This window comes from Hyaena hyaena, unplaced genomic scaffold (assembly GCF_003009895.1).
Source record: "Hyaena hyaena isolate Hyena2069 unplaced genomic scaffold, ASM300989v1 scaffold_10, whole genome shotgun sequence".
Taxonomy (NCBI): Eukaryota; Metazoa; Chordata; class Mammalia; order Carnivora; family Hyaenidae; genus Hyaena; species Hyaena hyaena.
In genome coordinates, this window is record NW_024080642.1 from 4,994,380 (window position 1) to 5,007,302 (window position 12,923).

The following is a 12,923-nucleotide window of genomic DNA, read 5'->3' on the forward strand; positions in this document are numbered from 1 at the left end:
AACTTGGATATAAATTTTAAAAAAATATAAAAGCAGAGAGAGAGGCAAACCATAAGAGACTTTTAAATACAGAGAACAAACTGAGGGTTTCTAGAGGGGTGTTGGGTGGAATGATGGGCTAAGTGGGTAATGGGCATTAAGGAGGGGACTTGGGATGACCACTGGGAGTTATATGTAAGTGATGAATCACTAAATTCTACTCCTGAAACCATTACTACACTATATGTTAACTAGCTTGGATTTATATCTAACCAAAAAAAGACAGACATGGTTTTCATTTTTTGCTGGTTTTTGTATGTGTGTGACTAATTACTTTTGTAGACTAAGAGCCCGTGTCTTTTAGCTGTAGAAAACAGCTCTACTTTTAACAGTTAAACATATTCTTTTAGGTGTACATAGGTGTGAGAACATTTCTTGGGTAGATACATGGCTAAGCATATTTTTAATTCAAAGTGAATCATTAAAAATAGACCAAGGACACTTCTCCAAAGAGGACATCCAGATGGCCAACAGACACATGAAAGAATACTCAGTGTCACTTATCATCAGGGAAATACAAATCAAAACCAAACTGAGATACCACCTCACGTTGGTCAGAGTGGCTAAAATGAACAAATCAGGAGACTATAGATGCTGGCAAGGATGTGGAGAAACAGGCACCCTCCTACACTGTTGGTGGGAATGTAAACTGATGCAGCCCCTCTGGAAAACAATGTGGAGGTCCCTCAAAAAATTAACAATAGAACTCCCCTATGACCCAGCAATAGCACTGCTAGGAATTTACCCAAGGGATACAGAAATGCTGATGCCTAGGGGCACACATACCCCAATGTTCATAGCAGCACTCTCAACAATAGCTAAAACATGGAAAGAGCCTAAGTGCCCATCAACGGACGAATGGATCAAGAAAATGTGGTTTATCTATACGATGGAATACTACATTTCCCATGGTAATGAGAAAGAATGAAATATGGCCATTTGTAGCAATGTGGATGGAACTTAAGGATGTTCTCCTGAGTGAAATAAGTCAGGCAGAGAAAGACAGATACCATATGCTTCCACTTATAGGAGGACTAGGAGAAACTTAATGGAGGACCATGGTGGAGGAGAAGGGGAAAAATAGTGGGGGAGAGGAAGGGAGGCAGGCAAACCATGAGAGACTCTTGAATACTGAGAACAAACTGAGGGCTGATGAGGGGGGAGTGGGGAAGGGGGGTGATGGGCATGGAGGAGGGCACTTGTTGGGATGAGCATTGAGTGTTATATGGAATCCAACTTGACAATAAACTATGAAAGAAAAAGAAGAATAAAATCTCAGGTTTGTAAAAAAAAAAAAAATAGACCAAGGAAGACAATCCACAGACTGGAAGAAAATATTTTCAAAAGAGATATCTGATAACAGACTATTATCCAAAATATACAAATAACTCTTCCACAAAAAGAAAACAAAACAACTGACTTAAAAATGGGCAAAAGACCTAAACAGACATTTCACCAAAGACATATAGATGGCAAATAAGCATATGAAAATATGCTCCACACATGACATCAAGGAAATGCGAATTAAAACAATGAGATACCGCTAAACACCTATCAGAATAGTCAGAATCTGGAACCTTGACAGCATCAAATGCTGACAAAGGTATGCAGCAACTGATGGGAATTGTTGGTGATAATGCAAAATGGCACAGCCACTTTGGCAGTTTCTTATAAAACCAAACACAATTTTACTATATGATCCAGCCATCATGCTTACTGTATTTACCCAAAAGGAGCTGAAAACTTATGTTTACAGAAAATCCTGCATGTGAATGTTTACAGCAGCTTTATTCCTAATTGGCAAACTTGGAAACAACCAAGATTTCCGTCAATGGTTGAAAGGATAAGTAAACTGAACATCTAAACAATGAAATATTATTCAGCACTAAAAACAAATGAGTATCAAGCCATGAAAAGACATGGGAGAACTTTAAATGTGTATTACTAAGTGAAAGGGGCCAATCTGAAAGATATGTACTGTTTGATTCCAACTTTATGATGTTTGAGGAAAAGTACAACTATGGAGACGGTAAAAAGATTTGTGGTTTCCAGGAGTGAAGGCAGAAGGAAGGATGAATAAGCAGAGCACAGAGGATTTTTAGTGTAATGAAACAATTTTGTATAATACCGAAATGATGGATACATGTCATGATACATTTGCCAAAACTCATAAAATGTACAAAATCAACAGTAATTCTTTTTTTTTTTAATTTTTAAATGTTTTATTTATTTCTAGGAGAGAGAGAGAGAGACAGCATGAGCAGGGGAGGGTCAGAGAGAGAGGGAGTCACAGTCTGAAACAGGCTCCAGGCTCTGAGCTGGCAGTCAGCACAGAGCCGGACGCGGGGCTTGAACCCATGAACCGCGAGATCATGACCTAAGCGAAAGTTGGACGCTTAACCGACTAAGCCACCCAGGCGCCCCATCAGTAATTCTTAATGTAAACTATGGACTTTGGATGGTGATGTTTCATGTAGATTCATCAACTGTAACAAATGTACCGCTGTGGTGCGGAATGTTGATGGGGGGGAAGATGTGTATGTGGTGACCCGGGCAGGGTGGGGAGTATAAGGGAACTCTCTGCACTTTCTGCTTAATTTTTCTGTGAACATAAAGCTGACCTAAAAAACATCAAGTCTACTTTTTTTGGTTTTTTAATTAAGCTCTACTCTCAATGTGAGACTTGAAATCATGACTTGTAGATCAAGAGTTGCATGTTCTACTGATTGAACCAGCCTCAAATCTATTTTTAAAAAATGGACCAGGGGCACCTGGGTGGATCAGTTGTTAAGAGTCCGACTCCAACTCAGGTCATGATCTCACGGTTTGTGAGTCTTAGCCCCAGAGGGCTCTGTGCTGATAGCTCGGAGCCTGGAGCCTGCTTCGGGTTCTGTGTCTCCCTCTCTCTCTGCCCCTTCCTAGATTATGCTGTCTCCCTGTCTCTCTCTCAAAAACAAATAAACATTAAAAAAATTTTAATGGACCAAGAAGAACTCTGAAATTTTGCTTTTTAGTAATTGAAGAATGAGGAATTATAGAGGGTTATTTGGATTGCTAAACTGTTTGGCAAATGTGCCTAGTGTCTGAGGATGGCTAGAAATGTCCTTGGTGGGGACAAAATAGGATCAGTCTCAGCATCCTAGTTCTCACACAAAATGTTCTCAATGGGAGTCATTGAAGATATATACAGAAAAGCATTTGATATACCTTGAAGTAGTGTATAAACTAAGTGTTAATTATTACTGTTTCTGTCCCTGAGCTAGAAAGATTACCCAAAACTTAAATTGAAAGTCTCTAAGTAGCTTTGAGTCTAAAATACTAAATGTATGATAATTGAAGTAATATATGGTATATTTTCTTTGATTTGCAGATTCAGAATGTCCTTCACGAATTTTTTCAAAATCCAGATTTCCAGCTTGGTAAGCCTGCCTATTCCTGTAGTATTTCTACTTGTCCCTCTTTTGCAGGGAAGCGGTGAGGGGAGGGATACTGGATTAAGATGAAAAGTCAATATTGAGATATATGTTATTCAAAGCTGTTATACATGTACTTAAGTTCTTTTGCTCTTTCCAGATGGAGAATGTAGAAAAACAGAAAAGCAATCAGCAATTTTCAATTCTTTTAATCAAGAGCTCTGTTTTATTATAAATATTCTGTATTACCTCCGTATCATCCTATCAGGTTCCTAGAAAATATTACTGATATACACAGAACCTAAAAAGAGTTATAATATCTGAACTATAATATAAAGACAAAATATAAGGAAAGACATAAGAAAACTATATGTACTGCATTAGAAGAATTATTCACCACGAACAAGTGGAATTTATTTCTGGGCTGTAGGGCTGGTTCAATCTTCACAAATCAATCAACGTGATACACCACATTAATAAAAGAAAGGATAAGAGCCATATGATATTTTCAATAGATGCAGAAAAAGCATTTGACAAAATACAACGTCCTTTCTTGATAAAAACCTTCAAGAAAGAGATAAAAGGAACATACCTCAACATCATAAAAGCCAAATATGAACAGCCCACAGCTAATACCATTCTCTATGGGGAAAAAGTGAGAGTTTTCCCCCTAAGATCAGAAACAGGACAGAGATGTCCACTCTCACCACTGTTGTCCAGCATAGCACTAGAGGTCCTAGCCTCAGCAATCAGACAACAAAAAGAAATAAAAGTCATCCAAACAGGCAAGGAAGAAGTCAAACTTCCGCTATTCACAGATGACATTATACTCTACATGGAAAACCCAAAAGATTCCACCAAAAAACAGTTAGAACTGATACATGAATTTAGCAAAATTGCAGGATATGAAGTCAATGTACAGAAATTGGTTGCATTTCTATACACCAATAATGAAGCATCAGAAAGAAAAATTAAGGAATTGATCCCAGGTATAATTGCACCAAAAAACATAAGACACCTAGGAATAAACCTAACAAAAGTTTTGTTTCTAGGTTCTTTTATTTGTACCTCAAATGTGGCTTTCCAAGTTTCCTTTTTGGCTCTATTATCAGTTTATACACTCTACACACTCCTTGGGTTTTCTTATTTACACCCATGACTTTAGCTAATGACTCATTTATGTATCTACATTCCCATCCCAAATCTTCTCCCTGAGTTCCAGATCCTATTTGAAAAGACCTACAATATGAGTAAGTGAAAAAAGCAAGTTGCAAATCAATATAATCATATTTATGTGTAGGAAAACAAAAGGTGTCTAATATATATATAAATGCTTAGGTTGCTGGAAGAGTGGCAACAAACTGTTGACAAGCAGTGGTTCCTTCTGGGGTAGGGGAGTGAGAATGCTGGGCGGGGGGGAAGGTAGATACTCAAGTTTTACTGCTTATGTTTTTGTATTATTTGAATGTTTTACTAAAAGAACATATTCATATGTTTTTAAGTTAATTTTAGAAATATTAAAGACATAATATTTAAAAAGAAAGTTTGTAGAAGTGTGTTTTAGGATCTGCTTCCATAAATGCTAACATCAACCAATACAGTTGTTATTGTAGTCTTTATGCTATTGACATGCATATTTGTTTTTGCTTTATCTTGGGCTGGTTGTTAAAAATGTAGGCACCTTTATTTCAGTGTTTTTGTTGCTCAGTTAAATAAAAGCCAGGAAAAATAATCATTTTGTAGGAATTGGAATGTTACACAACTATGTATCATTTACTTGTAAATATTGATGGACATTAATTAAGAAATAATTTTATGTTCTTCTTTTAATGAGCTATAAAATGAATATGAAATATGACTGTATTACAACCAAGCTAACTAGCAAATAACATTTTCCCCATAATTAGAAGCATGTTGCAAGCAGTTGGATATTGCTGACTCAATGGGACCAAGGCTGAACAAAGTGGAATTTATAGAAGTAAGAAGTTATATCCTTTGTTATTTGAATCAAATTATTTTGCCAGTTTCACTTCTGGGGGATGTTGCATATACATTAACTTAGAATTAAATTCAATTAAATGAAAGCACACTAACTTACTTTGATTCTAAGATACAATGTTATTTTAACTCTTCTGAAGTTAGGGTACATCTTATGATCAAAGGCATTTTACAATTTCTTTCAATTAGTTACTCATGATGTGAAAGTGAAAAACTTCCACTCACACCTTCAGTTAAGATCAAGAAAAGACAGAGGTGCCTGGGTGGCTCAGTCGATTAAGCGTCTGACTTCGACTCAGGTCATGATCTCATGGTTTGTGGGTTCGAGCCCCAAGTTGGGCTCTGTGCTGACAGCTAGCTCAGAGCCTGGAGCCTGTTTCAGATTCTGTATCTCCCTCTCTCTCTGACCCTCCCCTGTTCATGCTGTCTCTCTCTCTCTCTCTTTCTCTCTCTCTCAGAAATAAATAAAACACAGAAGCAAAAAAAGGATCAAGAAAAAACAGTGCTTTTTTTTTTTCAGTGAAATCTGCTTATACAAATAAGAATGAAATCTAAAAATGACAAAACATCTACAAGCCAGGCATTGTCCTAAGCTATCCTTATATTAACTCAGGCAACCCTCTCTGCAATCTTGATTCCTGCTTTTATAGAGGAAGACACTTAAGGTGCAAACTGGTTAAATAACTTGCACAAGGTGTCAAAATTAGTGAGTCTGGGGAAATTTGTACTCAGGCAGTTTGGTTTCAAAGTCTCCATAATATCCCATCTGTGAGAGTATGGGAATACTTTTGTATTAGGATTGTATTTGGACAGGCAAAAGAAGCAATGCAGTAGTACCAGAGTCATGTCTTTCACAGGCTGCTTTTTCTTTTGTTCATGTCTTTCCTCTAATTTCCCTTGTTTTTCTGAGTCCCAGAGTCTCCTATATACCCTTGCTCCAGTGTAGATGACAACTATGTACTATATACAATTTCAAGGTCCTATGTGAAGGATTCTGGAATCCTTGAAGTCAGGAAGAGAAGTTAGAAATGTCAGGAAAACTAATATTAGTAGCTGAAACCACCCATTAAAACAAAATTGTTTATGTACACACAAACACACACACACACACACACACACACACAAAGGTATTATGTAGAATGCTAATGAGTTTGTATCAAGTATTATTGGGTATATATCACCCATTTTAATTGTGTAGATATGTATATGCATGCATATATACACATATCATATGTGGATATATGTATTTGTATATGATTTGTGTGTATGAATACATGTATGTGTATATATACACACATATATGTGTATTTGTTGAATTAATTAAAATAAACAAAGGGAGAAAAACAGTAAAACTGACATTAGACTTCACAACATTCAATACCAGAAAACAATTAGGCAATGTCTATATTGTTCTGAGGTAAAAAGGAAAGAAAATGTGATCTAATTACACTGTAGTTTAGAAGCAATATGCAGACATTTTCAACACAAAAGAACTCAGAAAATATAATACTCATGTGACCTTCCTGAAAAAATAACTGCTTTATAATAAATTCAGCCAATTAAGAGATGAATCAGAATAAATAATTTAGGAATAGCAAAGCCATTGTAAAAGAACAGGAAGTGCTTTTTATTGTGGTGCAGTCCCAATAGCTTCGTTTTGCTTGAGGAGACATATCTAGAAAAATGTTTTGACAGACAGTACCAGAGACATTACTGCCTGTTTTCTTCTACAAGTTTTATGGTTCAGGTCTCACATTTAGGTCTTTAATCCATTTTGAGTTTATTTCTGTGTATGGTGTAAGAAAGTGTAGCTGTCTAGTTTTCCCAATAACATTTGTTGAAGAGACTGTCTTTTCCCCATTGTATATTCTTGTCTTCTTTGTAGAAGATTAATTGACCATACAACTGTGGGTTCATTTCTGGACTCTCTATTCTGTTCCATTGATCTACATTTCTCTTTTTGTGCCAGTACCATATTGTTTTGATGACTCTAGCTTTGAGTGTATCTTGAAACCTGGAATTGTGATATCTACAGCTTTGTTCTTTCTCAAAATTGCTTTGGCTATTTGGGGTCTTTTGTGATTCCATACAAATTTTTGGATTTGTTCTAGCTTTTACGTAGCAAAGGAAAACAGCAACAAAACAAAAAGGCAACCTATTGAATGAGAGAAGATATTTGCCAATGATATATCCAATAAGGAGTTACTACCCAAAACATATACAAAACTTATATAACTCAATACCAAAAAATAATCCAATTTAAAAATAGGCATAACACCTGAATAGATAGTTTTCTATTTCAAATTTTAATGTGTGGTTTGAGTTATTAATATCAGTTTTCCCAACATTTCCAACTTCTCTCCCTGAAATGTAAACAGCCCATATTAAGGTATTTTCATTACAGAGAAGAGCTGTTACATCAACAGAAACCAAGAAAATATTTCTTGTATAGAAATATTTATTGAAAATATTTAATTATCTGATCACTAAATCATTGAGCCATTCTGTATAACATATGACATAGAAATAGTGTTTGGAATAGTTGCCTTTTTTGGGAACACTTGCTTCCAAAAGAGATTTGTTTTGGAGTGGCTTAGTGGCTCAGTCAGTTAAGCACCCAGCACCCAACTCTTGATTTCGGCTCAGAGCATGATCTCATGGTTGGTGAGTTTGAGCCCTGGGGTGGAGCACCACATTGAGTCCCATGCTGGCAGTACAGATCCTGCTTGGGATTCTCTCTCTCCCTCTCTCTCAGCCCCTCCCCTACCTGTGCACTCACTTATGCTCTCTCACTCTCTCCCAAAAAAAATAAACTTTAAAAAAAGATAAAGAGATTTGCTTTCAGCCTATTATGTCAGCACTCATTTAATGAAACTGGAAGACAATAAAATTATAAATGTTGGGTTTAAAGGCAAAATATTACACACCTGCCATCCAGTGGAGATACTATGCCATGTAATTACCACTCTGATCATTTGTTATGAGCCAAATAATTAACATTCAGGATGGAGCATGTTTGGAGAAAACGGAATCATTGAGTAATAATAGAGAAAAAGACAAAAGGAGGGAATGAATAGTCACAGATGCTTCTGTATACATATCATTTTCCTAGGTTTCAGTTTTCTGATAGATAAATGAGCAGGTGACAATCTTTTTGTTGAGTATAACTTCTCTCACTTTTCATCTGTTTTATTCTAGTAAACAAAGACCAGAGGTAACTGTTTTTAGAAGAATATTTTGTATTCTTTATAATATATTATGGAAGAATATTTATGTCTAGTCTCTTAGTTACTAAACATACATTGAATATTTCTTTACTCTCTGGTAGGAAAGATGTCAAAATAGGAAGTTGTATCTCTTACCCTTAAGGACCAAATAATGCCTCGTTGTACAGGAGTCTGCCATTGAGTATATATGTCATGTGCATGTATGTGTGCATGTGTGTGTGTGTGTGTATGTATGTGCCTACACATGCTGGATGGAACTGGAGTAGGATCCAGGGAATAGAAGGATCAAAAATATAAGCACATTAAGGACACACACCACAAAAAGATAATTACAAAGCAACAAACAGGTGCAAACCATTATGATTATTATATTCATCACTGCCAAAGGATGCATAGTAAAAGAAAAATGAGACTTCAGTGGGGCACGTTTTATGTAGGAAACTCATCTGGTGGTCACGGTGTTTGAATTTCTTCCACCTGCCATACCTGTAGCTCCTTACTTTGAAAGGAACCTTAATAAAAGTGATTTAAACATTTATATATTGACAAAAAAACAATTTAAAATGTAGAATGCACTGGTTTATTTGGGATTCTTGATTTGTTTTGTAAGTTGAATATTTAGACACAAAAGAAATATGTTTTGGGAGTGTGTCAGGCTTGTTTCGAATTCTCAGAACACTCTGGTTTCCAAAAGACAACTCATTCCAGGAGACAAAACTTAGCATTTGTATCATTTTAACACTGGTGTTCAGTTGTCCAAGTGACATTGAATACAAGTTTGAAAATGAACAGAAGTATTAACCCTTAGGTTTCATTAAGTTCCCATTAGCAAAACTAACTGTTAAAGTAAGTTTTCAGGCCAAAGTAAGCAGGTGCTGATAGGTGTATCCTTCCTGAAATTTCCAGATTTCAGTCTTACAGAGGACATACCCTTTCATTTCGCTAAGTAATTTGTTTATCAGCAGAAGAAAATCACTATGTGGTTATAGAGAATTTAGTTAACTTTTTTAGGTAGGAAGTTTCTTTTTTAATTTCCTGGACTCTCTGAGCTCTACAAATTTCATTTGCTTCCAGAGAAGTCTGAGAGATGAGCATGCCTAATTTTTCTTGGTACATCTCAAAGCAAACTTACCTTGAGTTTTTAAAGTGCCCATAGTTCTTATTTTATTCTTTAAGTGTTTTAATGTTTATTTTTGAGAGAGAGAGACAGAGTGTGAGTGGGGGAGGGGCAGAGAGCATGGGAGTCACAGATCTGAAGCAGACTCCAGGCTCTGAGCTGTCAGCACAGAGCCCAATGCGGGGCTTGAACTCATGAACTGTGAGATCATGATCTGAAGTGACCGAAGTCAGACACTTAACCGACTGAGCCACCCAGGTGCCCCTAAAGTGTCTGTAATTTTTAAATGACAGTCCCACAAGTGGCTATATGTCCTCCCTCCAAAAAAATGTTTCTGTAGGTTGTTTGGAACTTGGACCCTGTTTTCTAAATAGAAGCAATATTTTATATAGTGACTGGAAACTGTGGTTTGAATGTGCTTGAAATGGAGTTCTTAATAAAAGTGACTATTTCTGTGGGGAGAATGCTATCTGAAGGAGGCATCACCATGCACTACCAGGGAAAGGCAATCTCTAATCTCTAAACCAATAGTGACGACCACATATAAGGCTTTTAGTATGACAAGAGTTCATGGAGTGAGTGGTAAGGATGGCCTCAGGTAGAGGAGAACCTTCCAATACGCTAGAGTGAGGAACCGACGGAGCCTGACCTTTTATCACTGCAGATCCTCCTTCTCCACCTCTGGGAGGCTCCAGAGATTGACATACTCCTGTTTCTACTGATAGTATCAGCTGGCTCTGGCCTGGGTTATATTCATTCCCCGGTGTAATTTCAAAGTTAGTCCCCTAAACTCTTGCTTCCAAAGTAGTACAAAGTATGTCCTTCTCAAACAAGAGTGAAGTCTTAAAGCATTATGCTCTAAGGGAGTGTGACCTGCTTATCAGTTCTGCTTGTTCTGGGCACCAGACTCCTGACTCAGATTGTCATTTGTCTTCATCATCATTCCCAGTTATCTATAACAAACATGTATTTCTTTATCTTATGATTACATAAATATGACAAATGGATTGAGAATGGATGAATGCATACCATAGAATAAGAATTCTCTGTACAGCTTGTCCCATGCATGATTGTCCAATGGGATGGTAATGGAAAGATGGTTCACACACGGTTAAAGACTGCAAATTTCTTTTATAGCAAAGGATTCAGGTATTTACAGAGATGGTTTGTTATATAACGCAGGACACAACATAGCATGCTTCCAAACAGAGGTTCCTCCAGAGTTTTCCACTGGCATGGATCAATGTTTAGAGTTTCAAACCATCCTGATTTACTTGGAAATGAGGGGTTTCTTAGAACATGGGACTCTCAGTGCTAACACTAGGGAAGTCCCAGGCACACTGAGGCAGACAACCACCATAACTTTGGTTTGCTTTGGTTTGATCCTATCTCCCACTGGTCATTGCGGAGACTCTGGCCACACGTCTACCTGCTCACCAGAGCAAGTGAAAACAATCTAGCATCTTGTTTACTGTGGGAAGGGGCAAAGTGAGGGTCCGTTTCCCAGGAGCAGCCTTCAATAGGTCTGGTCTTCAAGCAGTCTGAGGTCTGCACCTGAATTATAAAATGGGCTTAAGAATAATTATATGCAAAAACTACAAGTACTATACACTGAGATTCAGATATTAACTTCTGCCTGTGTGACACTAAGGAACTAGGGAGTCTTTAAAAAGGAGTAAAAAAAGGCCACATCTCTGCCTGAATCTCTCCTCTGGGATTTAGTCTGCTCTTGCTCCATAGTGGTCTGCTTTGAGATAGCCACTTCCTCAGGCACAGCTGTTTTGTACCAGTCACACAGTCTGAGGCCTTCAAGCTGATGTGACTCAAAGTTTAAATTTTAAATAGAGAGGCTTCATCAAATTACTCAAAGGCTGTATCCCTCCTTTAACATATTCTACTAAATCCAGGCTGTGCATTTTCCCCAAAATGGTATGTATCTGAGTGGCTTTCTATTCTGTTATTTGTAATTTTGCATTATGTAATTTGTGTGGTTCTGTTTATTTTGCGTTTCATGTGCTTTGAGCCATGGCAGGGAAGAACAGAAGGAAGAATAAGGACTTTGGTGGAAGTAGAGGTAGGAGAAGCAATATGATGTGAAAACTGCGTTAGGAATCCTTGGGGTGAAATAAGGGAATTTTAAGCCAGGGAAATGAGACAGTCTATGGTAAACTGTCCTCCCAGATATGTGTCTTCCTAGCTTGTCTTCAACTGTAAGAAATACATAAATCGGGGCGCCTGGGTGGCTTAGTCGGTTAAGCGTCCGACTTTCGCTCAGGTCATGATCTCGCGGTTCTGGGTTCGAGCCCTGCGTCGGGCTCTGTGCTGACTGCCAGCTCGGAACCTGGAGCCTCTTTCAGTCTGTGACTCCCTCTCTCTCTGACCCTCCCCTGCTCACGCTGTCTCTCTCTCTCTCTCCTAGAAATAAATAAAAAAAAAAAACATTAAAAAAATTTAAAAAAAATACATGAATCAAGGAATTTATTGATCAGCAATTCCTTTTTGTTGGTATCAGTTTGCTAGGGCTACCATAACAAAGCACTGGGTGACTTAAACATCAGAAATGTTCTGGAGGCTGGAAGACAAGTTATTGGTAGGGTTGGTTTCTTTTGAGGGCCTCTCTCCTTGGCTTATAGATGGTCATCTTCTCCCCGTGCCTTCACATCGTCTTTCCTTTATACACGTCTGTGTCCAAATTTCCTCTTCTTTTTAGGAAACTGGTCATATTAGCGTTTGGTCCACCCTAGTGAACTCATTTTAATTTAATTACGTCTTTAAAGATCCTATCTCAAAATATAGTCACAATCTGGAGTACTAAGGGTTAGGCCTTCAATGTATGAACTTTGGGGGAACACAACCTAACCCATAACATTGCCTAAGCTGCCTTTTACCAGTAAGGGGGAAATTGTGTGTTTCAGTCTGTTACTTTTATTATTATTAGATAATTACACATATACATATATAATTATTATTGGATAATTAAATAAGGCCTTTGTTTATTTGTTAAGCAAATGATTCTGATTTTCAAAAATTGGAAGAGTTAAAGTATATTTCTGCTTTGTTGAGTATATTGTTAGCATTAATTGTTTTTAAAAGTTCCTTCTCTGAGACTGGAAAGTGAATTTTCTGTCC

The 12,923-nt window shown here is 37.3% G+C and overlaps 1 protein-coding gene across 1 annotated transcript in view; it reads left to right on the top strand.

The window, feature by feature from the left end:
- The window catches only part of EFCAB5 (EF-hand calcium binding domain 5), a 138,601-nt gene that overhangs the window by 55,163 nt on the left and 70,515 nt on the right, over positions 1-12,923 (top strand). The window contains exons 6-7 of the mRNA XM_039252575.1: positions 3,410-3,458; positions 5,360-5,430. Coding sequence (XP_039108506.1) covers positions 3,410-3,458; positions 5,360-5,430 — 120 coding nt within the window. The remainder of the gene's footprint in view (positions 1-3,409; positions 3,459-5,359; positions 5,431-12,923) is intronic.